The sequence below is a fragment of the Aotus nancymaae genome, unplaced genomic scaffold (assembly GCF_030222135.1).
Source record: "Aotus nancymaae isolate 86718 unplaced genomic scaffold, 86718_ANA_hifiasm-v0.15.2.pri h1tg000008l, whole genome shotgun sequence".
Classification (NCBI taxonomy): domain Eukaryota; kingdom Metazoa; phylum Chordata; class Mammalia; order Primates; family Aotidae; genus Aotus; species Aotus nancymaae.
Genome location: NW_026988419.1, coordinates 1945824 through 1971319, shown reverse-complemented (window position 1 = coordinate 1971319; position 25496 = coordinate 1945824). Strand labels below are relative to the sequence as shown.

At 50.8% G+C, this 25496-nt stretch overlaps 1 protein-coding gene across 3 annotated transcripts in view; it reads left to right on the top strand.

Moving 5' to 3' along the window:
• Positions 1-25496, top strand: part of EFHD1 (EF-hand domain family member D1) — a 51641-nt gene that overhangs the window by 9217 nt on the left and 16928 nt on the right. For 2 of the 3 annotated variants that reach the window (XM_012434185.2, XM_012434186.3), the window contains exon 2: positions 21583-21730. In XM_012434185.2, the coding sequence (XP_012289608.2) occupies positions 21583-21730 (148 nt within the window). Of the gene's footprint in view, positions 1-3903; positions 4073-21582; positions 21731-25496 lie in introns of those variants that run through there. The other variant, XM_012434187.2, reaches the window with a different exon arrangement.

The window sequence follows — 25496 nt, the reverse complement described above, 5'->3', positions numbered from 1 at the left end:
TGAGGTTCCCCGAGTCACATACAGCCGTGACAAAATCCAGAGGCAGAAAGACCTAGCGTTCTTCTAAACAATGAGGAAATTAAAGCGTAAACAGCTAGAAGCGGACAGGAAAGAAAGAAAAAGAAAATAAACAATGAGGAACTCTTCCTCTATGTGTGCCCCAAGCTGGGCTCTGGCATCCCATCTGTCAGCACTAGGTCACCAGCCCATCCAGGGGTAGTTTCTGTTCCCTGAGGGGTGGAGCCAAAATGGGGTTCTGTTACTGAGGAAGGAGAGCTGGGTTTTTACTGAATAGTATTCCATGGCTCTTTTCTGTCCATCCGTGTGCTCTGTTTTGGTTTGCTTTGTTTTTTGAGACAGGGTCTTGCTCTGTCACCCAGGCTGGAGTGCAGTGGTGCGATCGTGGCCCACCGTAGCCTTGACCTCCCAGGCTCAAGCCATCCTTTTGCCTGAGTCCCCTCACCCCAACACCTGGCTAATTTTTTTTTTTTCAAGTAGACATGGAGTTTCACCATGTTGCTGAAGCTGGTCTCAGACTCCTGGGCTCAAGCCATCTGCCCACCTTGGCTTCCCAATGTCCATCTGGGTTTTCGTTGTGTTGTTTTTAGAGGCAGAGCCTTGCTCTGTTATCCAGGCTTGAGTGCAGTGGCAAGATCCCGGCTCACTCCAACCTCTGCCTCCCGGGTTCAAGTGACCCCCCTGCCTCAGCCTCCTGAGTAGCTGGGATTATAGGGCGCTACGATGCCCAGGTCATCTGTTTTTGTATACATGGGAGGGACTTTTGATGTCAGGCTTGGTTTCTGGAGGCCAGGCAGGGAGCAGCCCATTCCTGGGGGCTCCCAAAGACAAAATGCAGAGGTCTTCCCTGAGGAACTTCTGTCATTTTCACTGGGATTCCCTGTGATTTTTCTCTTGCGCGTGACGGGGGACCCTTGGCAGCTAGGAGTGTGCATTTGGCGCTGGGTGGGCTGCCTGTGTTAACCACTCCCTAGGCCAGCTTTCGGCGAGCCCCCCACTTCCATCGCATGTCGCCCTTCCACCCTCCAAAGAGCCTGGCATGGTGGGCCCACCCGCTGGGTGTGGAGGGCTCAATCATTCCCCTCACCCTCCTGGCAGCTCACTGTCTTGGAAAACTGTTGGCTGCTACCCCCTGTCTCCCCAGACCCCCTCCCCAAACCTCTTTTATTGTCTTTCTCATCAGGGGTGCCATGCCTCTGATTTCCTCTCCTCTGAGAAGGGGCTCCAGCTTCTACCTTTGGCCAGGTGTCACTGTGCCTTGATGGTCCTCATTCCATTAGTGGCTCCTGGGCTTCTGAGGCTAAGGACCCCTCTGTTGGCTTGAAGGCCTTTGTACAAGCCACGTGTGAGTGTGTGTTAGCGGGTGTTCAGGGCTGGCTTTCTTTTTTTTTTTTCTTCGATACAGAGTTTCACTCTTGTTACCCAGGCTGGAGTGCAATGGCATGATTTCGGCTCACCGCAACCTTTGCCTCCTGGGTTTAAGCGATTCTCCTGCCTCAGCCTCCAGAGTAGTTGGGATGACAGGCGTGCACCATCACGCCCGGTTAATTTTGTATTTTTAGTAGAGATGGGGTTTCTCCATGTTGGTCAGGCTGGTCTCGAATTCCCAACTTCAGGTGATCCACCCGCCTCGGCCTCCCAAAGTGCTGGGATTACAGACCTGAGCCACCATGCCCGGCCTAATTTTTTTGTTTTTAGGAGGTAGGTCTTACTATTGCCCAGGTTGGTCTTGAACTCCTGGGCTCAAGTGATCCTCCTGCCTTGGCCTCCCAAAATGCTAGAATTAGAGGTGTGAGCCACAATGCTGGCCTGCTTTTTTCTTTTAATCTTAGCCTAGCACATGCTACTCCCCCAACCGTATTGCTGAATGAAGGTAAATTCTTTGGTTTTGGAGCTAAGACATGGGTTGCCAGCGCTGGCGGCAGCCTCCTTCCACGCCAGCCAGAGCCTTGGAGGGGGCCGGGCGTCACATCCAAGGTAGACATGCCCTCAGCCCTCTGCCACGAATCAGGTTTGCAGGAAGGAGGAGGAAGTTCAGGACTTATGAATGGCCTCATGCCCAAGGCTGGCCACTCTGCCTCTTCCTGGTGGTGAAACAGCAGAGGCTCCCACCCCACAGGGCTGTTGCTGATCCCAGCTCTAGGGTTAGACATGTCCACCTACCAGGTTCCCCCAGCACCCATCACTGAGCACCTACTGTGCCTTGGGACAGCTCTGATCAAAAAAATCTGGCTGCCGACAGTCCTCACTCTTTGCCCACAGGACCTAGTGAACACTGCTGTGGCCCTGGAGAAGTGCTGGCCTCTGACACTGTCCTGTTGGCTTTGGTGGTGACAGGGTCTCTGCCTCCTCTCTAAATGCCTTGTGCCCCTCCACCCTCAATGGCTCCTTCGTGGAGCATTGAGTGCCCTCAGTGCCACCTACCAGCCCCACTGACAGAGCTTACTGTGCGCAGGGCTGTGCTTAGCGATTACCATATGGGAACTCATGCTTCACGACACTCCAAAGTGGGTACCATATCAGACCCCATTTTACAGATGAGGAAACTGAGGCACAGAGCAGCCAGGGAACTCGCCTAAAGTCACACATCTTGGAAGCAGTAGAGCTGGGATTTGAACCCAAATGGCCTGCACTCTTGTCCTGTGTCATGAGCCTGACTCACTAATGTCATTCCTTCATCCCAGCTTTCCACCCTCCATGTCTCAGCCATCCTTGACACCGTCCCCTGCACAGCCAGGCAGGGCTGTGGCTGGCACAGTCTCTGCAGGCAGCCTAAGCAGCTGCCTCAGACGTGGCCTCCCCGATCTGTCCGATGTGTTGTGGCTGGGTGGACCTCGCCAGAGCCCAGATCTCATTACCTTGCTTCCCTCTTCAGAAGTTATTTTGGGTTGGGATGGGGCAATATTCAGCATTCAGTAGCTTCCTATTGCCCACGGAAACAGTCTAGACTCCTCATGCAGACCGTTAAGGCCCACTTCAGTCGGTGGCTACAGTCTTCTCTCTCTGGTTCTCCCAGCCCGGGCCTTGTTCTCACTGAGCTGAATGGCCCCCACAGCCTCTCTCCTATAACCCTGCAATTCCCAGTTAGTTACACTTGGGTCCATCCATTATTGCTGATTCTTTTTTTTTGAGATGGAGTTTCACTCCGTTGCCTAGGCTGGAGTGCAGTGGCATGATCCAAGCTCACTGCAGCCTCTGCCTCCTGGGTTCAAGCGATTCTCCTGCCTCAACCTCCCAAGTAGCTGAGATTACAGGCATACGCCACCATGCCTAGCTAATTTTTGTATTTTTAGTAAAGACGGTTTCACCATGTTGGCCAGGCTGGTCTTGAACTCCTGACCTCAGGTGACCCACCTGCCTCATCCGCCCAAAGTGCTAGGATTATAGGCGTGAGTCACCATGCCCAGCTGATTATTGCTGATTCTTTTTTTTTTTTTTTTTTAGACAGATTCTCACTGTCATCCAGGCTGGAGTGCAGTGGCTTGATCCCAGCTCACTGCAACCTCTGCCACCCTGGTTCAAGCAATTCTCCTGCCTCAGCCTCTCGAATAGCTGGGATTGTAGGCTCTTGCCACTGTGCCAGGCTAATTTTTGTATTTTTAGTAGAGACAGGGTTTCACCATGTTGGCCAGGCTGGTTTTCAACTTCTGACCTCATGATCCACCCTCCTTGGCTTCCCAAAGTGCTGGGATTACAGGCATGAGCCACCACACCCGGCCTATTGGTAATTCTTATGAGGCTCCCTCCCCCTCCAGAGTGTTCTGCGGAGACAGAACGTTCATGGCCAAAAGTGGCTAACCTCTTCCTGCAGTCCCCACGCCCACCCCAGGGCTGGGCCCAGGGCCATGAACAGAGCAGGCACCTTGACCTCTGTGGAGGTTTCTGAGCTCTGCTGGCTGCAGCCGCACTGAGGCCCTGATTATTGCTAAGGGGAGCTTCACGGCTCCCCAAGGCCGTGAGAGGTAATGTGAGCCTTCAGTGGGGTCATTCGGTTCCCTCCAGCAGAGCCACTGATCCACCCGGGCACACGCCTGTAAGTGAGACATGGAAAAAGGTAAGTGACCACCTTCTCAGGTTGTCCACAAGACCTCGTGACCACTCGGTGTGCAGTCATGGCCTTAATTAGGGCACTTATGTTCCAGCCCAGTGTTCTTTCCACTGAGGGCCACTGGGTTTAAGGTGGTGTGGGCTTGGAGTGGAGGACGCAGGAAAAGGTTCTGCGTGGAGGACGCAGGAAAAGGTCCTGAATGGAGGACGCAGGAAAAGGTCCTGCGGGCAGCAGTGGGTGGAGAGGAAATGTCGAGAGCTGCACGGGTGGCCGTGCAGGGTGTCCTTGCCTCCCGCCTGGGGTGATGGCAGAGCGCTGGGCTTGCTGCCCTGGCCTGCCCTGAGATCTGTGCTCCTTGGGCCGCCGCACACGCCCTCGTCAGGGCCGCCCCCCGGCCGTTTCCTTCCCTGACCTTGGCACTGCTGGCACTGCAGCAGGCACAGCCCTAACGGAGTCTGGTGTGGAAACCCCATGTTGTTTGGGAACATCTGTTCCTGGATATCAACAGGGCTCCTGGGAATTTCAGAAGTTGGTTTCCAGGGGCACCTCCAACCCAGTTTCCCGGCACCTCAGGATTCTCCTATCAGAACTTTTATCAGACCCGGCAAGGTGACTCACTCCTATAGTCCCAGCACTTTGGGAGGCAGAGGCAAGAGGATCGCTTCAGTCCAGGAGTTCAAGACTAGCCTGAGCAACATGGAGAAACTCTGTCTTTACAAAAAATATAAAAGATTAGCTGGGCATAGAAGGTGTGGGCCTGTGGTCACAGCTAGGCAGGAGGCTGAGGTGGCAGGATTGCTTGAGCCTGGGAGTTGGAGGCTGCAGTGAGCTACTATTATCACACCACTGTACTCCAGCCTGGATGACAGAGCGAGACCCTTTCTTCAAAAAAAAAAAAAGAACTTTTCTGGGATGTGTTGGGAGCCTGGGGAGGTGCCTCATTACTGCGCTTTCACAGCAAAGAACCAAGATATGCCCACTGACACCTCCCTGGGCGGAATAGTCCTCTAAGCCTCCCTCCCACCCTCAGGGATGGCTCAGAGCAGGCTTCCAGTGGGACACCAAGCAAGCAGTGTCCACTTTATGAATGAATTGCCTGGAACTCTAAATTCCCAGATCTACTCACTCCATTCTGTTCCCAAACCGAGTCTCCAGCCCACCTGCGCTTACCCAAGCCCCACGAGGGTGCCCCCTTTCAAAAGGACCATGAGAGCGTCCCCGGGGTCAGGGTCTTCTCTTACAGAAGTAGTAGTCAAAACCAAAATAGTGAGCGCCGGCCTCGAGCTGGGCTCTGTGCTGAGAGCGCATTTACCTTGGTTCGTATCAACAGCTGGACGCAGGAGGACTGAGAAGCCCAGTGAGTTCACGTAACTCACCCAGGGACATGCAGTGATCTACGTGCTGGTGCCAGGGCTTTGAGCCTGGGGACTCTGACCCCAGAAACTCCTGTCCAGCCGCTGCCCTCAAGCTTCCACTGAGGCTACCACTAAGAAGTGAGATTTTCCCCCATCGCGTTTGTACCACAAACCAGACCCTCCTCTCCACTGGGTCATTCCTGGTCAGAGGACTCCTGGCATTTGTGTGAAACACTTTACGTGGCTGGCCTGCTACCTGCTGGCATTAGCTTGTTCCCATGGCATGGTCTTGGAGGCTGGTTTGCTTTGTTTCCACATTGGATTGCTGGTATCAGTGGGAGAATTTGTAAGTAGCTGAAACCTCTCTGTTTGAGGCCTTCCTACTGTCTGAGTCGGGGCAGCCAGGCAGCCAGTTTGAGAGCACAAAGCTGGTGGGGTCAGTGCAGCCAGCAGCCATCCCATGCCATCACCCACTGCCCTCTCTCCTTTTTTTTTTTTGGAGACACAGTCTCACTGTGTCACCCACTCAAACTCTGGGCAATGGCACAATCCTGGCTCACTGCACCCTCCGCCTCCCGGGTTCAAGTGATTCTCCTGCCTCAGCCTCCCTAGTAACTGGGATTACAGGTGCATGCCACCACACCCAGCTAATTTTGTATTTTTGATAGAGATGGAATTTCACCAGGTTGACCAGGCTGGACTTGAACTCCTGACCTCAAGTGATACACCTGCCTCGGTCTCCCAAAGTGTTGGGATTACAGGCGTAAGCCACTGCGCCCAGCCTCTCTCTCCTTCTGAATCTATGTGACAGTCCCCAGCAGGGGTGGTGCCTTGCCACTGCATGCATTTGGGGCAAAGCTAGTTTCAGGCTGCCTTGAAAGCCTGAGTATTGGCCACCCGGCTCTGCTTCCCCTCTGTTGTGTTGCAAGGTGCCAGGCACACAGTGGGTGCCCTGTAGTGGAGGGGGTGACCCTTCAGCTTTGCCCTGCCTCCCACCTTGCTTTATGAACTTTCAGATACAGTCCAGGGAACTGCAGGGCACTCGGGCTGACTGCAGAGGGTCCCAACCTCTGCTGGTCTCCGAAAGCCTGCAAAAATGTTACCCTCTCACCAGAAAAGGAAGGGAATTTGCCAGAAGTGAGCCCTGATGTGCTGGCTCTGCACAGACAGAGGAAGCCGGAGTTCAGCCCTGCATCCAGTGCTCCCCCCGCATCTCACCGTTGCCCTCCCTGCGTCCACCCGTGGCTGGGAGCGTTGTACTCTCGCCAGCTGGGCTTCCTGGTTTAGTCTCCCCCACCCCCAAATCCATCTGCACACCAAGCTGAGAAGTCACCTGATGTGGCTTCCCTGTTTCAAACTCCTTGGGGGTTGCCCTGGTTGCTTAGGAAGATGCCACTTTCCCAGAGGGCCTTGGGGGAGTTGGCTCTATTCCCCTCTTTCGGGACTTGCTGGCACCCTGGGACTGGCCTGGTGACAGTGACTCCCTCCCATGGCTCTGCACTCTTGCTTCTGTCGGTTGCCCCTACTCTGGCCTCAGCCTTGTCTGGGCTCCACTGTACTCTGCCTCCCCACTGGGATGGGTCTTTGTGCTTCCTTCTACTCTGGAGGGGCCCCAGGTAGAGTGAGCCGGGCAGGGAGGCAGTGAGTGAATAGGCTGAGTGTTTGGGGCACAAGGAGAGCTGGGAGCTCCTGGGACAAAAGCGGCTGTGAGCAGTTTGATTAGATGTCGAAAACTTTGGGTCAAAGCTTTTGTATCTCTCAGAGTCCCCTGGCCCTTTTTCAGAGCCTGCCCACCCTCACTCTGCATGCAGCTAGAGCACTGGGAGTCCTGTTTCCCAGCCTACAGCTAGATGGGCAGGAAGGAGGAGCATGTGATTTGACAGCTGGGGAGAACACTCGTGGCCAGAGAAAACCAGAAACTCAGAGACCCTTGCAGGCAGGGATGTAGGGAGGAGGGACTATAGTCCTGTGACGTTAGGGAGTCCCCAAGGCTCATCTAGATAGGCACAGCTGGGGACACCCACAGGGTAATCCCATGAGGGCCCCTGGGAAGACCACCTGCCAGTGGGTATAGCCTGTGCTGCCCTTCTCTACCTTGTATGTGCCTGGGGGCCATCATGTAGGGGCTTGTGAAAATACAGGCTCTGATAGAGCAGGTCTGGGTAGAACTTGAGACTGCATTTCTTTTTTTTTTCCAAGACGGAGTCTTACTCTGTTGCCCAGGCTGGAGTGCAATGGTGCGATCTTGGCTCACCGCAACCTCCCCCTCCTAGGTTCAAATGATTCTCCTGCCTCAGCCTCTTGAGTAGCTAGAATTACAGGCACGCACCACCACGCCCGGCTAATTTTTGTATTTTTAGTAGAGACTTGGTTTCTCCATGTTGGTCAGGCTGGTCTCGAACTCCCGACCTCAGGTGATCCGCCTGCCTCAGCCTTGGATCCCAAAGTGCTGGGATTACAGGTGTGAGCCACCACTCCTGGCCGAGACTGTATTTCTAACAACCCTGGTGACCATGATGCTCTGGTCTGGGGACCTCACTTTGCAGGGCCAGCACCTGGCTGTTGGAAAAGGTAATGAGTGATTTCTATTCCAGGCCTTTCTGTGTAAAGAGAAGCAAGTGTTCTCGTGTCCTGGTGTCCCTGAGGCGCAGGCAACCCCCTCCCATCACTAAGGCGTGTTCTGGGGCACTGCTACCCTCCTGAGAACCCCCTATCTGAGGGATCCCTAGGGAGTTTCCAACAGCAGAGCCTCTGGTGGACAAAGGTCGGCCAGCTTCTTTCTTCATGAGTGGCAGGATGATTCCCGGGAGGTGGGAAACTGAAAGCCCAGGGGCTCTGCACAGTGGAAGCCGAAAGAATAAGTGACTGACTCATGGGTGGATGCTGGGGACCAGCCATTGTCCCTTGCTGCTCTCTTCTTGCTAGCTGGCCCTTAGTGGGGTTGGGGTCGGAGTCACCTCGGCCCCTTCGGTGGGTCTGGGGGCTTTCTCAGGCAGTGGGCACGCACGGCAGCACACGGTCAAGTGGCCCAGGCCGTGGCACCTCGCTGCACTGCTCAGTGGTGGCCTCGACCAGTAGATGAGTTGAGAAGCCTTTTCCAGGGGACCTGCGGAGGCAGGCTGTATCCTCTGATAGGGCTGGGCCCTGAGAGTCGCTCAGGAAGGGCGCTGTGGAGCTGCAGCACAAGTGACTGTGGCAGGTGGTGGGCTTGGGTTTTCCCCAAGGCTAAAGATGATGCTGCCTGGGACAAGCTGGGTGTGGGCAGCTCTTCAGAGTGGAAGACCGGGGAACCGTCTACTTCCTCATGACTGTAGATAGGTGCTACTTTAAAAAAATAGCCTGCCTGTCCAGGCGCGGTGGCTCATGCCTGTAATCCCAGCACTTTGGGAGGCTGAGGCGGGCAGATCACATGAGGTCAGGAGTTTGAGACTGCCCTGACCAACATGGTGAAACCCTGTCTCTACTAAAAATACAAAATTAGCTGAGTGTGGCGGTGCACGCCTATAATCCCAGTTACTCGGGAGGCTGAGGCAGGAGAATCGCTTGTACCCGGGAGGCGGAGGTTGCAGTGAGCTGAGATTGCCCCATTGTACTCCAGCCTGGGCAGCAAGAGTGAAACTGTCTCAAGGAAAAAAATAGCTTCCTCACGGATAGCTCACCTGGGCCTGTGTCCTGTGCAAGGGCGTGATTTTCTTTGGGCCCTTTACCACTCTGCAAGGCACACAAAGCTCATGCACTCTTGGGTTACAGATGGGGCCAGGTCTCTCCCAAGAGGGTGGTGGGGCCAGTTTGGAATCATCCCAAGTGCCAGTGGAACCAGAGTCTCCCCCTAACAGAGTCTAGAGAGTATAAAGTGTGGTGATACGCCTGGAGTCCAGGACGCTTGGGAGGATCGCCCGAGCCCAGGAGTTCTGGGCTTTCTGTGCTCCGTACCTATCAGGTGCCCACTCTGAGCTCAGCATCAATATGGTGATGGGAGTTGGGGTTGGGGGGATCACCAGGCTGCCTAAAGAGGGATGAACTGGGTCAGAAGCAGCAGGTCATAACTCCTGTGCTGATCAGCAGTGGGATTGCACCTGTGAATAGCCACTGAGGGACTGAGAAAATGGAAAATACAGGAAAAATATGGGAAAAGGTCACAAGTCCACAAGGAAGCTCCAGGAAGCAAACAGGTGCAGGGTTTTGGGATTATGGGTAGTTTTTCTTTACTATTCTGGGTTGCCTTTTTTTTTTTTTTTAAGACTGAGTTTTGTTGTTTTCCCCAGGCTGGAGTGCAGTGGTGCAATCTTGGCTCACTTCAATCTCTGCCTCCCAAGTTCAAGCGATTCTTGTGCCTCAGCATCTCGAGTAGCTGGGATTACACGCCCGGCTAATTTTTGTATTTTTAGTAGAGATGAGGTTTTACCATGTTGGCCAGGCTGGTCTCGAACTCCTGACCTCAGGCAATCCGCCTGCCTCGGCTTCCCAAAGTGCTGGGATTACAGGCATGAGCCACCACACCTGGTCTATTCTGGGTTGCCTTTAATTAAAAATATACTTTTTTATGGATTAATGTTTAAATTATAGGGGAAAAAAAAGAGCTAAGATGTTGGCAGAGAAGGAGCTGGGAGCTCAGGGGACTCTAGAAAGCCTGACAGCATTTGAAAGATGTAGGTTATAGGGAGGAAGAGGAAAAATGGTGATCATTTGAAATAAGGAGGGAGGAATCCAGGGTTAGGCCAAGCTTGTAGGGAGAAAGCAGGCCCTGGTCAGTTGTACCCAGGACTGGGGCTCTGTGAGGCCTCATGGGCCAGGGCCTCCCTCCTGGACTGAGGTTTGTCCTCCTTCCCTAGGCCTCCTGCTTCCAGGTACCCCGGGGCAGGGAAGGGCATCTCTGCCCAGGGAAGGGGCACCAGGCAAGCTATTCTAGGTGGGGTTCCCTTTCTACATGGCTGGATTCCAAATTGCAAGGAATGTGATAGCATTTTCATGGAAGGAGAAGGAACAATAGACCTTTCCAGAATAAAGAAAACAAATCCACCTGCATTTGCCCTTCCCAGAGGCGCAAAAGTCTGGTATAAGATCACCTGTTTGCAGGTAGCCTTGTTTTAAGGGGCTTTCACACTGCAGTTGCTTAGAGAACCTTCTAGCAGGTTAAAGATAAGTGTCCTCCCTTCTCCCAGTGTTTGGACATGGACCCTCCCTGGGAGGCTGAGCCACTCATCCCCAGCTTCCATCTGCCACACCAACCTGTGTGATGAGCACATTGAGGATTCTTTATCTTGTTTCTTTATCTTTTGAATACCTAACTCCAGTATAAAAAATTAGCCAGGTGTGGTGGCAGGGGCCTGTAATTCCACCTACTCAGGAGGCTGAGGTGAGAGAATCACTTGAACCCCGAAGGCCGATGTTGCAGTGAGCCGAGATTGTACCACTGCACTCCGCCTGGGCGACAGAGGGAGATTCCATCTCAAAAAACAAACAAAAAACAAAACAAATACCTAACTCCAGTTTCCATCCTTGTGAACTGTTTTGGAGGGGCAGCCTTGGCCTTCTGAGGACTGACCTGAAAATCAAGTCTCACTTCCCTAAGACCCAGCTCCTCTGGCCACTCACCCAGCCTGGGGCAGAGCTGCGGGTTAGTGGGTCAGGCTGGGGGTCTTCTCTGTTAACCTCCCAGGGCCTGGTATTCTTGGTGATAGACCTTGGTGGGTCTGTTTCTCCATCAGCCGAACAGCACCACACCCCTCAGAGGAGCCTTGAAGGATTACATCAGATGACATTTATTTGAAGGGCGTGGCTGGTGAGACTGTGTCTCTCAGTGTCTGTAAGGTGGCAACATTGGCATTCCTCTCGGGAAAAAATGAATTCTTTTGCATATGTTGATAGCCACAGGACCATGCTTTGAGGCCAAAACCAAAATCCATAAATATTCAGAAACGTGATTCCTGTCATGTCCGCCTACGTCTTCAGACATAATTGCCAAAGGTCTGACTCTCACAGTTATAACAGTCACCTGGACATGGGGACACTGAGCACACACTGTGCTTTCTCTTGCCCCTTCCAAGTTCAGGGGCACATCCTTCCTACAATACTCAAAAGCTTAGCGTCTGCTTGAAATCCCAGGTTCATTCTGATCCCTAGGAATTCACTTACTTCAGTTTTCACCATCTGTGAAGTAGGACTACTAATAACCACTTCATAGCGCTGCTGTGTTCAGTGAGGTAATTTAGGACAGTGCCTGGCACTTCTAAGCTCTCAGCAACCATAAAGGCAGGCGGCTGTGATTAATGCTTCACAGGACTGTTGTGCAGATGAAAAGGATCAGCACATGAGACAATGCCTTGTGAACCGCAAGGCCGACCGGTTTTAGTTACTACATGTTTGGAACCCTATCGTGTGCAGTGCCCTATGTAGACCTCAGGCATTTTGAGAGAAGCAGATAAAACTGAGACGATGAAGACATGGGAGGTGTTTCCTGCCTGTCCTGCAAATCCAGGCCCTAAAGGAAGTGACTGTGTAGACAAACCCTCTGAGAGGGTCACTTTGAAGAGAGAAAGATAGGTTTCTGGTGTCTATTTCCTGGCTCCATAGGAGAGGGGGTGCCACTGATGTGGTCACTCTGTTGTTGTTTATTATTATTATTATGCTTTTAGTTTGTTTGGTTGGTTGGTTTTTTTCTTTTTTTGAGACGGAGTTTCGCTCATTCACCCAGGCTGGAATGAAGTGGCGTAATAACGGCTCACTGCATCCTCTGCCTCCCAGGTTCAAGCAATTCTTCTACTCAGCCTCCTGAGTAGCTAAGATATAGGCACCCACCACCACTCCTGGCTAATTTTTGTATTTTTATTAGAGACAAGGTTTTGCCATGTTGGCCAGGCTGGTCTCAAACTCCCAACCTCAGGTGATCCACCCGCCTCAGCCTCCCAAAGTGCTGGGATTACAGGCGTGAGCCACTGCGCCCAGGTGGTTTTTTCTTTTTTTGAGATGGAGTCTCACTCTGTTGCCCAGGCTGGAATGCAGTGGCACAATCTCAGCTCACTGCAACCTCTGCCTACCAGGTTCAAGCGATTCTCGTGCCTCAGCCTCCCGAGTAGCTGAGATTACAGGTGTGCGCCACCAGGCCGGCTTCTTTTTGTATTTTTCATAGAGACAGGGTTTCACCATGTTGGCCAGGCTGCTCTTGAACTCCTGACCTTAAGTGATCCACCCACCTCGGCCTCCCAAAGTGCTGGGATTATAGATGGGAACCACTGCGCATGGCATACTTTTTTTTTTTTTGAGGCAGGGTCTCTGTTGCCCAGGCTGGAGTCCAGTGGTACAATCACAGCTCACTGCAGCCTCAAACTCCTGGGCTCAAGCCATCCTACATGTCAGCTCCCAAGTAGCTGGGACTACAGGTGCACATCACCACATCTGGCTAATTTTCATGTTTTTAGGGGAGATGGGGTTTCACCATGTTGCCCAGGCTGGTCTTAAAATCCTGAGCTCAAGTGATCCTCCTGCCTTGGCCTCCCAAAGTGCTGGGATTACCAGCATAAGCCACCGCACCCAGTCTGTGGTAGCTTTATAGCCCTGCCAGGACTTAAATAAAGGGAAATTGGCTGATGCTTCCAGCAGGAATAAAAGAAAGGAGCCTGACCGAGCAGCTGGGATTGAAGGGGGTGATTGGCTCAGGATTCCTTTCTCTCCTGCCCTTCTCCCCCTGACATTACACGGTCACATCTCCACACTCACTTTATTCCTGTGCCCAGCCAGTGGCTCTCAGTGGAACACCAACGGCCCTTTTCCCTCTTGGGACTTGCCCACTGGGCTGGTGGACATCTGTTTCCGGGCACATTCTTTCCAAAGGAGTTGAACCAAATTTTCTTGCCCATTTAAAGAAGTTGGGGCTGGGCGCAGTGGCTCAGGCCTATAATCCTAGCGCTTTGGGAGACTGAGATGGGCAGATTACCTGAAGTCAGGAATTGGAGACCAGCCTGACCAACATAGAGAAAACCCGTCCCTACTAAAAATATAAAAATTAGTCAGCCATGGTGGCAGGTGCCCTGTAATCTCAGTTACTCAGGAGGCTGAGGCAGGAGAATCACTTAAACCTGGGAGGCGGAAGGTGCAGTGAGCTGAGATCACGCCACTGCACTCCAGCCTGGGCAACTGAGTAAGATTCTGTCTCAAAAAAAAAGAAAAAAAAAAAGAAGAAGCTGGAATTCCTTCAACATTGCCCTGAGCTTGCCAAGGTCTTTTCTGACATATTTGATCTTTTTGTTAGGCCTGGAGAATGTTGCAGGCTTGGGGACCTGAAAGGAAGATTTTCCAAGTCTTCTAGACCCCTCTCAGTTCGAACCCCAGAGGTAAAAGGATGACTATTTTTTTCTTTTTTTTGAGACAGAGTCTCACTCCTCACCCAGGGTGGAGTGCAGTGGTGCCACCTCGGCTCACTGCAACCTCTGCCTCCCTGGTTCAAGGTATTCTTCGGCCTCAGCTTCCTGAGTAGCTGGGATTACAGGTATGCACCACCATACCTGGCTAGTTTTTTTTGTATTTTTAGTAGAGAAGGGATTTTGCCATGATGCTATGCTGGTCTTGAGCTCCTACCCTCGGCTGACCTGCCTGCCTCAGCCTCCCAAAGTGCTGGGATTACAGACATGAGCCACCACGCCCAGCCAGAGGATGACTTTTCTCATCCCCTTCCCTGTGTTGGGGACAGCATCTTGCCCCTCACACGTGACAACCCCTCTGTGTCTGCGGGAGGCTGTGCTAGCTTTGGCTCAGGTGGGCTGGGAAGCCGTCTCCCTGGTCCTCCTCTCCCAGCTGGGGACAGATTCCTGCCTATTCCCTGAACTTTACTCATCCTCCCATCTGCCCAGCCAGTTTATCTCGTGTTCCTGGGTGCTGCTGTCTCCTTACACTCAGGCCTTTCAGTTCCTCCCTTACCTGGTTCACTCTCCTTCCTTTCTGCTCACCCTTTGTTGATGTCCCAAATGATTCGCGTCTCAAATGTGCCACATTCATGACTTCAGCCTTTTCCGCGAATTCTGTTGGAACGCACTGTGTGTGCCGGGGAGTGAGCAGTGGGCAGAAGACGTTTCTCCAGAATCCTTGCACTGAAAGGTTCTTAGTGGTAAGGTTTTTTTTTTTTAAGAAATAGATCTCTCTGTGTTGCCCAGGCTGGACTTGACCTACTGGGCTCAAATAATCCTCCTTTCTCAGCCTCTGGAGTAGCTAGGCTTACAGGCTCAAGCCACCGTAACTGTCCTTAGTGGTCATTTAACTGGGCCACCCCTTCTCTTTGTTTTGAGACAGAATCTTGCTCTGTGGCTAGGCTGGAGTGCAGTGACGCAATCCCGGCTCACTGCAACCTCTGCCTCCTGGGTTCAAGAGATTTCCCTGCCTCAGCCTCCCGAGTAGCTGGTACTACAGGCGTGGGCCACCACACCCAGCTAACTTTTGGTATTTTAGTAGAGATGGTGTTTCACCATGTTGGCCAGGATGGTCTCAATCCCCTGACCTGGTGATCCACCCGCCTTGGCCTCCCAAAGTGGTGAAATTACAGGCGTCAGCCACTGTGCCTGGCCTGGGCCACCCCTTTTAAGGCTGCTTGACCAGAGACGTGCTTCCCAGAGGGTTTCCTTGCAACATGGCATTGCCAGGGTGCATCCTCTCAACAGGAAATCCCCAAATGCAGAGATCTGTGGGGTCAGATGAGTCTGCGCTCTGTTTCCCTCTTGTAAGGGTTGGATACATATGGAAGGCTCTGGAAAGTTCCACACTGAACCTGTTTACTTTGACTGGGACTCCGTGTAACAGAGACTGCCCCGCCAGCCAGTTCCTGCAAGCTCTCTTTACTTCTCAGGTCTAGTTCCAGTTGGCCGTTTTGCCAGAAGGCACTTCCTTGCGCTGAGCTGAAGCCTGTCTCTCCCTTTCCATGCATAGAGCCCAGTTCTGCCACCCTTTGGACCCCTGGGCAACATCTGAAGGCAGCTGTTGGCCAAATCCTGCTGGTTCCTTTCACCCCTGCCCTTTGTGTGGGGTCTTAAGTCCATTCGCCTTCTTGTGTGCTTCCCACTGACCAGGCCCATGACCTCCCTGAAGTGTGAGGTCTTCATGGAGTGGCGCAGATCCTGATGGGGTGAGTAGGACTGTGGCCCCTGCATTCAGGATTCAGGATTTTTTGTAGTTGCCACTATGATTTATTCCGCCCACAAGTTGTGGGTTTCTTTCTTTTTTTTTTTTTTTTAAGACAGAATCTTGCTCTGTCGCCAGCCTGGAGTGCAGTGGCACAATCTCAACCCACTGCAACTTCCACCTCCCGGGTTCAAGCGATTCTTCTGCCTCAGCCTCCTGAGTAGCTGGAATTATAGGTGCCCACCACCACACTTGGCTATTTTTTGTATTTTTAGTAGAAATGGGGTTTCATCAAGTTGGCCAGGATGGTTTCGATCTCTTGACCTTGTGATCTGCCCACCTCGGCCTCCCAAAGTGCTGAGATTACAGGCGTGATCTACTGCGCCTGGCCACCACAAGTTTTTTGGCAATCTCCTGGACTCACGGTAGTGTCCCAGTCCCCTGAAGGTGTGGTGATAGGTGCAAGTGAGCTCCATTTCTCTCAAAACCTGTACTGGGGACGTTAGTTTGCAGGGATCTTAATTTTAGAACCTTGCTTTTTTGTTTTGTTTTTTGCTTTGAAACAGAGTCTCACTCTGTCACCCAGGCTGGAGTGCAGTTGTGTGAACATGGCTCATTGTAGCCTTGACCTCCTAGGCTTGAAATGATCCTCCTGCCTCAGCCTCCTGAGGAGCTGGGACCATAGGCACATGCCACCATGCCTTGCTAATTTTTCTATATTTTTGAAGAGACAGGATCTCGCTATGTTGCCCAGGCTGGTCTTAAACTCCTAAGGCTCAAGCAGTCCTCCCACCTCAGCCTCCCAAAATGCTGGGATTGGAGGCATGAACCATTGTTCCCAGCTAGGACCTTGCAGTTTTGAAAACTGTGGTAAGATATACATAATGTGAAATTTAGCTTTTTTGTTTTGTTTTAGACAGGGTCTCATGCTGTCATCTAGGCTGGAGTGATCAGAGCTCACTGTAGCTTCAAACTCTTGTGCTCAAGTGACCCTCCCACCTTGGCCTCCCGAGTGGCTGGGACCACAGTTGTACGCCACCACACTCCGCTAATCTCTTAATCTTTTTGTTGAGATAGAGTCTCGTTTGTCCAGGATGGACTGAAACTCCTGGGCTCAAGTGATTGTCCTGCCTTGGCCTCCCAAAGTGCTGGGGTGACAGGCAATGCTGACCACACCCAGCAACATTGACCATTTTTAACCATCTTTAAGTATAGAATTCAGCAGCAGCAACATTGACATTATCGTGCAGCCATCACTGTCATCCATTTTCAGAATTTTTTCACCCTCCTAAACAGAAACTCCGTCCCTGTTCAACACTAAGTCCCCATTCCCCTCCCCGGCCCTTGACAGCCAGCATTCTATTTCTGTCTCGATGATTTTGACTACTCTAGGGACCTGATAAGTGAATTCATATAGTGAGGTGCCCCTTTTGCGACTGGCTTATTTCACTTGGCACAATGTCTTCAAGTCACCCATGTTGTAGCCTGTGAGCCTGTATCAGAGTTCGCTTCCCTTTCATTGCTGAATGAAATTCCACTGTTTGTATAGACCGCATTTTGTCAATGGGCATTTGGGTTGTTTCCACCTTTTGGCAATTGTGAATAATGCTGCTAAGAATACCAGTGTCACTGGGCGCGGTGGCACTTGCCTGTAGTCCCAGCTACTCGGGAGGCTGAGGTGGGAGGATAGCTTGAGTCCAGGAGTTCTGGGCTGTAGTGAGCTATGCCGATTGGGTGTCCGCACTAAGTTTGGCATCAATATGGTGACCTCCCGGGAGCGGGGAACCACCAGGTTGCCTGAGGGGTGAACCGGCCCAGGCCGGAAACAGAGCAGGTCAAAACTCCTATGCTGATCAGTAGTGGGATCGCGCCTGTGAATAGCCACTGCACTCCAGCCTGGGTAACATAGCGAGACCCTGTCTCTAAAAAGAAAAAAAAAAAAAGAATACTAGTGTCCAGACATCTGTTGGATCCTATCCTATGGTAATTCTTTGTTCAGGACCTTGCATTTTGTATTTTATCTGTGGGCATCACACCAGCTTGCTGAGATCTTTGCCCCTAGATTCTGCCCCAACTTTGTGTCACCAGCAAATCTGAGAGTCAGCACCCTTTCTGGGTGGCTCTATAACAAACAGCCAGTCTGCCTAATTGTATCTGTACCTGTTTATTTTCCCCACCAAGGGCCTGATGGAGGGCCTTGATCACCCTGAGTGATGACATCAGGTCAGCTGCAGTTTTCTGTTGGATCAACTTGACAGTAATGTTTTGCAAGTAAATGAGCATGTGACCCAGCAATTCCAATCTTAGGTGTACACACAAGAAAAAAGAAATGTATGTCCACACACTCACATACAAACATTCAAAGCAGCACTATTCAAAAGGTGGAAACAAGCAGATGTCCATCACCTGGTGAGTGGATAAACGAAATATGGTCTATTGATACAGTGGAATATTGTCGGGCAATCAAATGTCTGGAAGAGGCAAATTCATAGACACAGAAAGGCTAGTCGTTGCTAGGGGGTGGGGGTGGCAAGAGGGGAATGGGGAATGACTGCTAATGGTACCAGTTTCCTTTCAGGGTGATGCAGATGTTCTGGAGTTACATGGTAATGATGTTTGCACAACCTGAATGTACTAACAACCAATTCACTGTATGGTGGATTTTATGGTATGTGAATTATATCTCAATAATGCTGTCCTTTAAAAAAACGTTTAAAAGGGCCAAGCATAGTGGCTCATGCCTGTAATCCCAACACTTGGGGAGGCTGAGGCGAGTGGATTATCTGATGTCGGGAATTCGGGACCAACCTGACCAACATGGAGAAACCCCGTCTCTACTAAAAATACAATATTAGCCAGGGGTGGGAGCATGGGTCTGTAATCCCAGCTACTCGGGAGGCTGAGGCAGGAGAATAGTTTGAACCCGGGAAGCAGAGGTTGTGGTGAGCTGAGATTGTGCCATTGCACTCCAGCCTGGGCAACAAGAGCAAAACTCTATCTTAAAAAAAAAAAAAAGCAAAACTCCATCTCAAAAAAAAGCAAAACTCTATCTTAAAAAAAAAAAAAGCAAAACTCCATCTCAAAAAAAAAAAAAAAAAACCAGTTTAAAAAACAGATAAATGAGGTCCATCCCTGAGTCATTTTCATGAACCCATGGAAATTGTTGCATCTCTACTTAAAGTTCTCACAAACCATCCTTTAGCAACACTAGATCCTGGGCTGGCGACTCTGTGATTCACGTCTCTGCCCACTTCGGGGAAACCCAGCAGCACCTTGCTTGTTTCCAGACCTGGGACACCCGTGTCATCCTTCACAGTTCCTCCAAGCTCACCGACAGCCATCCAGCGATCTTGTCTGTGTCCTTTAGTGCCTCGTAATGTAACTCTGCCGGCAAGGAGGCCTTGCTGAGCACGCACTGCTGGAGTGAGAAGTAGCCACCCTACTGTTAAAGTCAGGGCATTGAGAAAAAACAAGAAATAAAAATAGAAGCACCCACCAGAGGAAGGTGGTGAGTGCTAAGTCCTGGAGAAGGACAGACAATGGGTGCTGTTGGAGAGCCGAGGAGGAAGCAGGCGGCTCCCTGAGCTCCCGGGCACAGGAAGACCATAGAGGAGGGCAGGGAGGAGGCGGCTGGGTGGGAGGAATGGCACTAGTTGGCCTCTGCGGCTGGAGTGGAGCCTGTCAGGGATTCCTGCGCCTCCCCTCCAGCCTGACCTTGGGAGCCTTAAATACTGCCAGCCCACAGCACTAGATTCCTAGTTACCCACAGGCTACATTTCTTGGTGAGTAGTGGTTGCTCTCAATAATGGTGGGTTTTTGTTTCTGAGGCTGTGTTGGGGGGAGTGCAGACAAGTGAGTGTATGAGTCAGCTCTCAAACTGCTATAAAGAAAACCCTGCCGGGCTCGGTGGCTCACACCTGTAATCTCAGCACTTTCGGAGGCCTAGGTGGGCAGATCACAAGGTCAAGAATTCGAGACCAGTCTGGCCAACATTAGTGAAACCATGTCTCAACTAAAAATACAAAAAATTAGCTGGGGGTGGTGATATGCACCTGTAATCCCAGCTACTTGGGAGGCCGAGGCAGGAGAATCACAGGAACCCAGGAGGCAGATGTTGCAGTGAGCCGAGATTGCACCATTGCACTCCAGCCTAGGCAACTCTGTCTCAAAAAAAAAAAAAAGAAAGCAAAGGCAAAACCTGAGACTGGCTAATTTATAAGAAAAGTGGTTTAGCCGGGCACGGTGGCTCACGCCTGTAATCCCAGCACTTTGGGAGGCCAAGGTGGGCAGATCATGAGGTCAAGAGATTGAGACCATCCTGGCCAACATGGTGAAACCCCGACTCTACTAAAAGTACAAAAATTAGCTGGGTGTGGTGGCACATGCCTGTAACAGCTACCTGGGGGGCTGAGGCACGAGAATCGCTTGAACCTGAGAGGTGGAGGTTGTGGTGAGCAGAGACCGCACTGCTGCACTCCAGCCTGAGTGGCAGAGCATGACTCTGTCTCAAATAAAGAAACAAAAAAAACCCTGACCACTTTAACCATGTAAGTGCACACCATTAAGTACATTCACATTATTGTGCTGCCATCACCGATCACCACCATGCCCCTGTCCCCCAGCCCCTGGCAGCCACTCATCCACTTTCTGTCTCTATGAATTTGACTGCTCTAAGAACTTCACAAAAGCAGAACCATACAGGATTTGCCTTTTTGTGGCTGGCTTGTTTTACTTAGCAGAATGCCGTCAAGGTTCACCTGTGTGTTAGCATTCCTTTTTATTGCCAAGTAATATTCCCTTGTATAAACATACCATATTCCATTGTATGGATATACCTCTTTTTTTTTTTTTGAGATGGAGTCTTGCTCTGTCACCAGGCTGTAAGGCGGTGGCATGCGGCTCACCGCAATCTCCGCCTCCCAGGTTCAAGTGATTCTCCTGCCTCAGGCCCCTGAGTAGCTAGGATTACAGGCTTGTGCCCCCATGCCCAGCTAATGTTTGTATTTTAGTAGATACAGGGTTTCACCATGTTTTCCAGGCTGGTCTACAAACTCTTGACCTCAGGTGATCCACCCACCTTGGCCTCCTAAAGTGCTGAATTACAGGTGTGAGCCACCGTGCCTGGCCGGATATACCCCATCTCGTTTCTCCTTTCATCTGTCCGTGGACACTTCTGTTGTTTCCACCTTTCAGCTGTAGTGAACTGATTTGTTTTTAAAGCAAGGTGTTCATATCTGAGCAACAAGTGGTCTCTGGGTGGCAGGAAATGCTTGAAGGGAGAAGAGCCAGGGGTCCATGGGGAAATCCTATAATGGGGGAAGTGGCTTGGAGGAAGCAGAGCACAGAGGGCTGAAGATGGCTGGGCCAGGAGGGGACAGGGCTGGTCCCCCACCTGGTGAGGTTGGGTTTGTTTCCTGGATGGAGGCTGGGGAGACGGTCAGCAAAGGGTCAGCCCTGTTAGAGGACAGAGCTGGAACCCTCTCGGCAGATGTGGCTGTTCAGAGCTGGAGACAAGATGAGTGAACCAGAGGGGAATCACGAGCCAGACTCACGGCCGCACACGGGTGGGAAGCAACTTCCCGAGACCCAGGATGGAAGGCGGGCTGTTGGGAATGGGCGTGGGAGAGACACAGGGGCAGTGACCAGGAGGTGGCTCCTGGAATTGCCAGCCCTTCCCTGGGCGTCAGGGGCCAGCTCCTGCAATACCTCCAGTGTCCAGCATTAGGAAGAGGTGCTCACTTGATGTTTGTTGACTGAAACTGGGGGAGATAAAGGTAAACAAGGCATGTTTTTCACCCTCCAAAAACTTACGTATGGTTTAGTTGAGGAGACACAAGACATGAAACCAACAGCTAATACAAGATCCGCTTTGAATCGTACAAAGCCCTAAGGCGCTCTGAGGAGAGAGGGGTTCCTTTGGAGCAGGTGACCCACATGGGCCTAGCAGAGCGGGAGGTATTTGAGTCATTTTTCAATGAATGAAGCCAAAATAATTACATGCTTGAGAGACTAACAAGTGTCCTTTCATCCTAGTTATGCATTCCTTTGACCCTGCAGGTATGACGCTGGGCAGGATGGCTTCATCGACCTGATGGAGCTGAAGCTGATGATGGAGAAGCTGGGGGCCCCCCAGACCCACCTGGGCCTGAAGAGCATGATCAAGGAGGTGGATGAGGACATCGATGGCAAGCTCAGCTTCCGGGAGGTACCCGCCTGTGGTGGCCCTGACCCCCTGTGGGGTGCCCCTGAGAGGATCCTCAAGTTTACAGTCTCCTGTGGCACAAATGGGTTTGGCCTCTCTAGAGCGCTGTTTGCATAGCTAACCTACAATTCCGCTTTCAAAAATACGTTTTAGAAGACAGCAAACCCCAGTGCTGGCCTGGAAAAAGCAGCATGGGCAGTATAACCCCATTTAAGTAAAATAGTAAGAAATTTGGAGGATGTTCACCAAAATATTCATAGTGGATTATATGGGGGCAAAATTTTGGTAGTTTTATAATGTTATGCTTTTTTTAAAATATATTAAAGCTTTTCATTTTTAAATGTATTTTACAATTTTTTATTTTTAATTGTTATAGATACATAATAGTTGTATGTATATATTTATGGCCTACATGGGATATATTTTATTTATTTATTTTTATTATTATTATTTTTTAAGAGTCTCACTTCCAGACTGGAGTGCAGTGGTGCAATCTCAGCCCACCCCAACCTCCACCTCCTGGGTTCAAGTGATTTGTGCCTTAGCCTCCTAAGTAGCTGGGATTACAGTGTGCCACCAGGCCCGGCTAATTTTTGTATTTTTAGTAGAGATGGGGTTTCGCCAGGTTGACCATGCTGGTCCCAAACTCCTGGCCTCAAGTGATCCTCCCACCTCAGCCTTCCAAAGTGCTGAGATTACAGGCATGAGTCACCAAACCTGGCCTACGTGTGATATCTCAATATAAGCATACAATGTATAACGATCAAGTCAGGGTAATCTGGATATCTATCACCTCAAACATTTATCATTTCTTTGTGTTAGAAACATTCCATTCCTTTTAGTTATTTTGAAATGACAATAATGCGTCTTCTCTGCTTATCGCCCAGGCTGGAGTGCAGTGGCTCAATCATGGCTCACTGTAGCCTTGACCTTCTAGTCTCCATTGATCCTCCCACCTCAGCCTCCTGAGTTACTGGGACTTTAGGCACATAACACCACACCTGGCTAATTTTTTAAATTTTTTGTAAAGATGGGGTCTCACTGTGTTGTCCAGGCTGGTCTCCAACTCAGCCTCAAGTGATCCTCCTGCCTCTGCCTCCCAAAGTGATGGGATTACAGACATGAGCCACCTTGCTCAGTTATTTTGAGAATAATACTCCTTTTTATTTTCCTTCTCTCTTTTTTTTTTTTTTTTGAGACAGAGTCTCCCTCTGTCACCCAGGCTGGAGTGCAATGGCACAATCTCAGCTCACTGCAACCTCTGCCTCCTGGGTTCAAGTGATTCTCCTGCCTCAGCCCCCGAGTAGCTGGGATTACAGATGCATGCCACCATGCCCCAATACTTTTTTGTATTTTTAGTAAAGACGGGGTTTCACCATGTTAGCCAGATGGTCACGATCTCTTGACCTCATGATCTGCCTGCCTTGGCCTCCCAAAGTGCTGGAATTTCAGGTGTGAGCCACCGTGCCTGGCCTATTTTCATTTCTGTTGTTTGTTTATTTGAGACTGGGTTGCTCTGTTGCCCAGGCTAGAGTGCAGTGGCATGATCATAGCTCACTGCAGCCTCAAACTCCTGGTATCAACCCATCCTCCCACCTCAGCCTCCTGAGTAGCTGGAACTATAGAAGTGTGCCACCGTACCCGGCTAATTTAAAAAACTTTTTATAGAGACAGGGTTGCCCAGGCTGGTATCCAACTCAGCCTCCCAAAGTGCTGAGATTATAGGCACCAGCCACCTTGCCTAGCCACTTTTTATTTTTATAGCATGCAAAAATAGTTTATTTTTATTTAAAAAAATCTTTGTTGTTGTTTATAGAAAGAGTCTCGCTTTGTTGCCCAGGCTGGTCTCAAACTCCTGGGTTCAAGCAATCCTCCTGCCTTGGCCTCCCAAAGTGTTGGGATTACAGACCTGAGCCACTGTACCTGCCCCCAAAATTGTTTTATTTTTATTTTTTATTTTTAATATGTATTATTTTTTTTAATTTTTGAGACAAAGTATCACCCTGTTGGCCAGGCTGGAGTTCAGTGGGGTGATCTTGGCTCACTGCAACCTCCACCTCCTGGGTCCGAGTGATTCTTGTGCCTCAGCCCCCACCAAGTAGCTGGGATTATGTGTGTGCACCACTATGCCTGGCTAATTTTTTTATTTTTAGTAGAGATGGGGTTTCGCCATGTTGCTCAGGCTAGTCGTGAACTCCTGAGCTCAGGCAGTCTGCCCGCGTCAGCCTTGCAAAGTGCTGAGATTACAGGCATGAGCCACTGCACCCAGCCATATTTTTTTATTTTTTGAGACAATCTCACTCTGTTGCCCAGGCTGGAGTACAGTGGTATAGTCTTACCTCACTGCAACCCTCACCTCCGAGGCTCAAGTGATTCTCTCACCTCAGCCTCCTGAGTAGCTGGACCATAGGCACATACCACTACACCTAGCTAATTTTTTCAGAAGTAATTTTAAAAAGGGTCTTATTCTGTGCCTCTGGAGCCCCGTCACCAACAGTCCAAGAATGGGCTTGCTCTTTGAACCTCTGAAATTGCAGGCAAAATTTTTAGGTACCGGCATCTCCCTGGGAGTGCATATGGTATTCACAGCTGATCCCCAAATGGCTAAGAACCTCTGTGAGAAAGCCATTTCTATTTTAGGGACAATATCTCAAGACTATTAGGTGTCTTCCATGGCAAGGATGCCACCCCACAGGGAAGGGAATTTCATGTGTTAGATGTGTTTTTATGAGTCTTATCAGAAGGCCTCTAGATGTGCCATTTGGCACCTGTATTATAATAAGGGTTTTTTGGGGTTTTTTTTTGTTTTTTTGTCTTGTTTTTAAGACAGAGTCTTGCTCTGTTGCCCAGGCTGGAATGCAGTGGTGTGATCTTGGCTCACTGCAACCTCCACCTCCTGGGTTCAAGCAATTCTCCTGCCTCAGCCTCCTGAGTAGCTGGGACTACAACCCTGTGCCACCATGCCTGGCTAATTTTTGTAATTTTAGTAGAGATGGGGTTTCACCATGTTGCCCAGGCTGGTCTGGAACTCCTGGCCTCAAGTGATCCACCAGCTTCAGCCTCCCAAAGTGCTGGGATTACAGGCGTGAGCCACTGTACCTGGCCTATTATAATAATTTTGATGATAATATCAGATTAAAAGCTCAGAGCCTTTAATCTGTTCTATTATTTCACCCATTTGGCTCCTTCTGGGGCACTGATCCTTTCCAGCCTGGATACCCCTGGAGTATAGAAAGCAGAGGCTTTTGCCTTGGTGAAGTTTTGGAGTAGATGCTGGGGAGATAGCTGTGGTGAGGTTGTGACCTGTGGGAACAGGAGCTAAGAGGGTGTTTTGTGGCTTGCAGTTGCCAAATGAACTAAGACACATTCTCCCCTCTGCCCCGTTATACTTGGGCGCCATCCACAGGTGCTCCTCCCTGAATCCGTGATGCTCGGTTAGCTTCTGGTTAGCTGCTGGTTTGGCCGGCAGATGGTGGACATCAGAGGCTTGGAAATCAGCAAAGCGTTCTTGTGATTGGTTCGCACCCCTGTTCCAGAGCTTCAGGGACGTTCACATTCCACCCTTTGTCAGTTCCAAGCCCAGTCCCATCTCTAGTAGCTGCACCAGGAGTGCAGGACTTGGGAATGTAAAGGCATACTGCCATTCATACTTTCTTCTTCCTTTTTTTTTGAGACAGAGCCTTGCTCTGTCATCAGGCTGGAGTGCAGTGGTATGATCTCGGCTCACTGCAACCTCTGCCTCCCAGGTTCAAGTGATTCTCCTGACTCA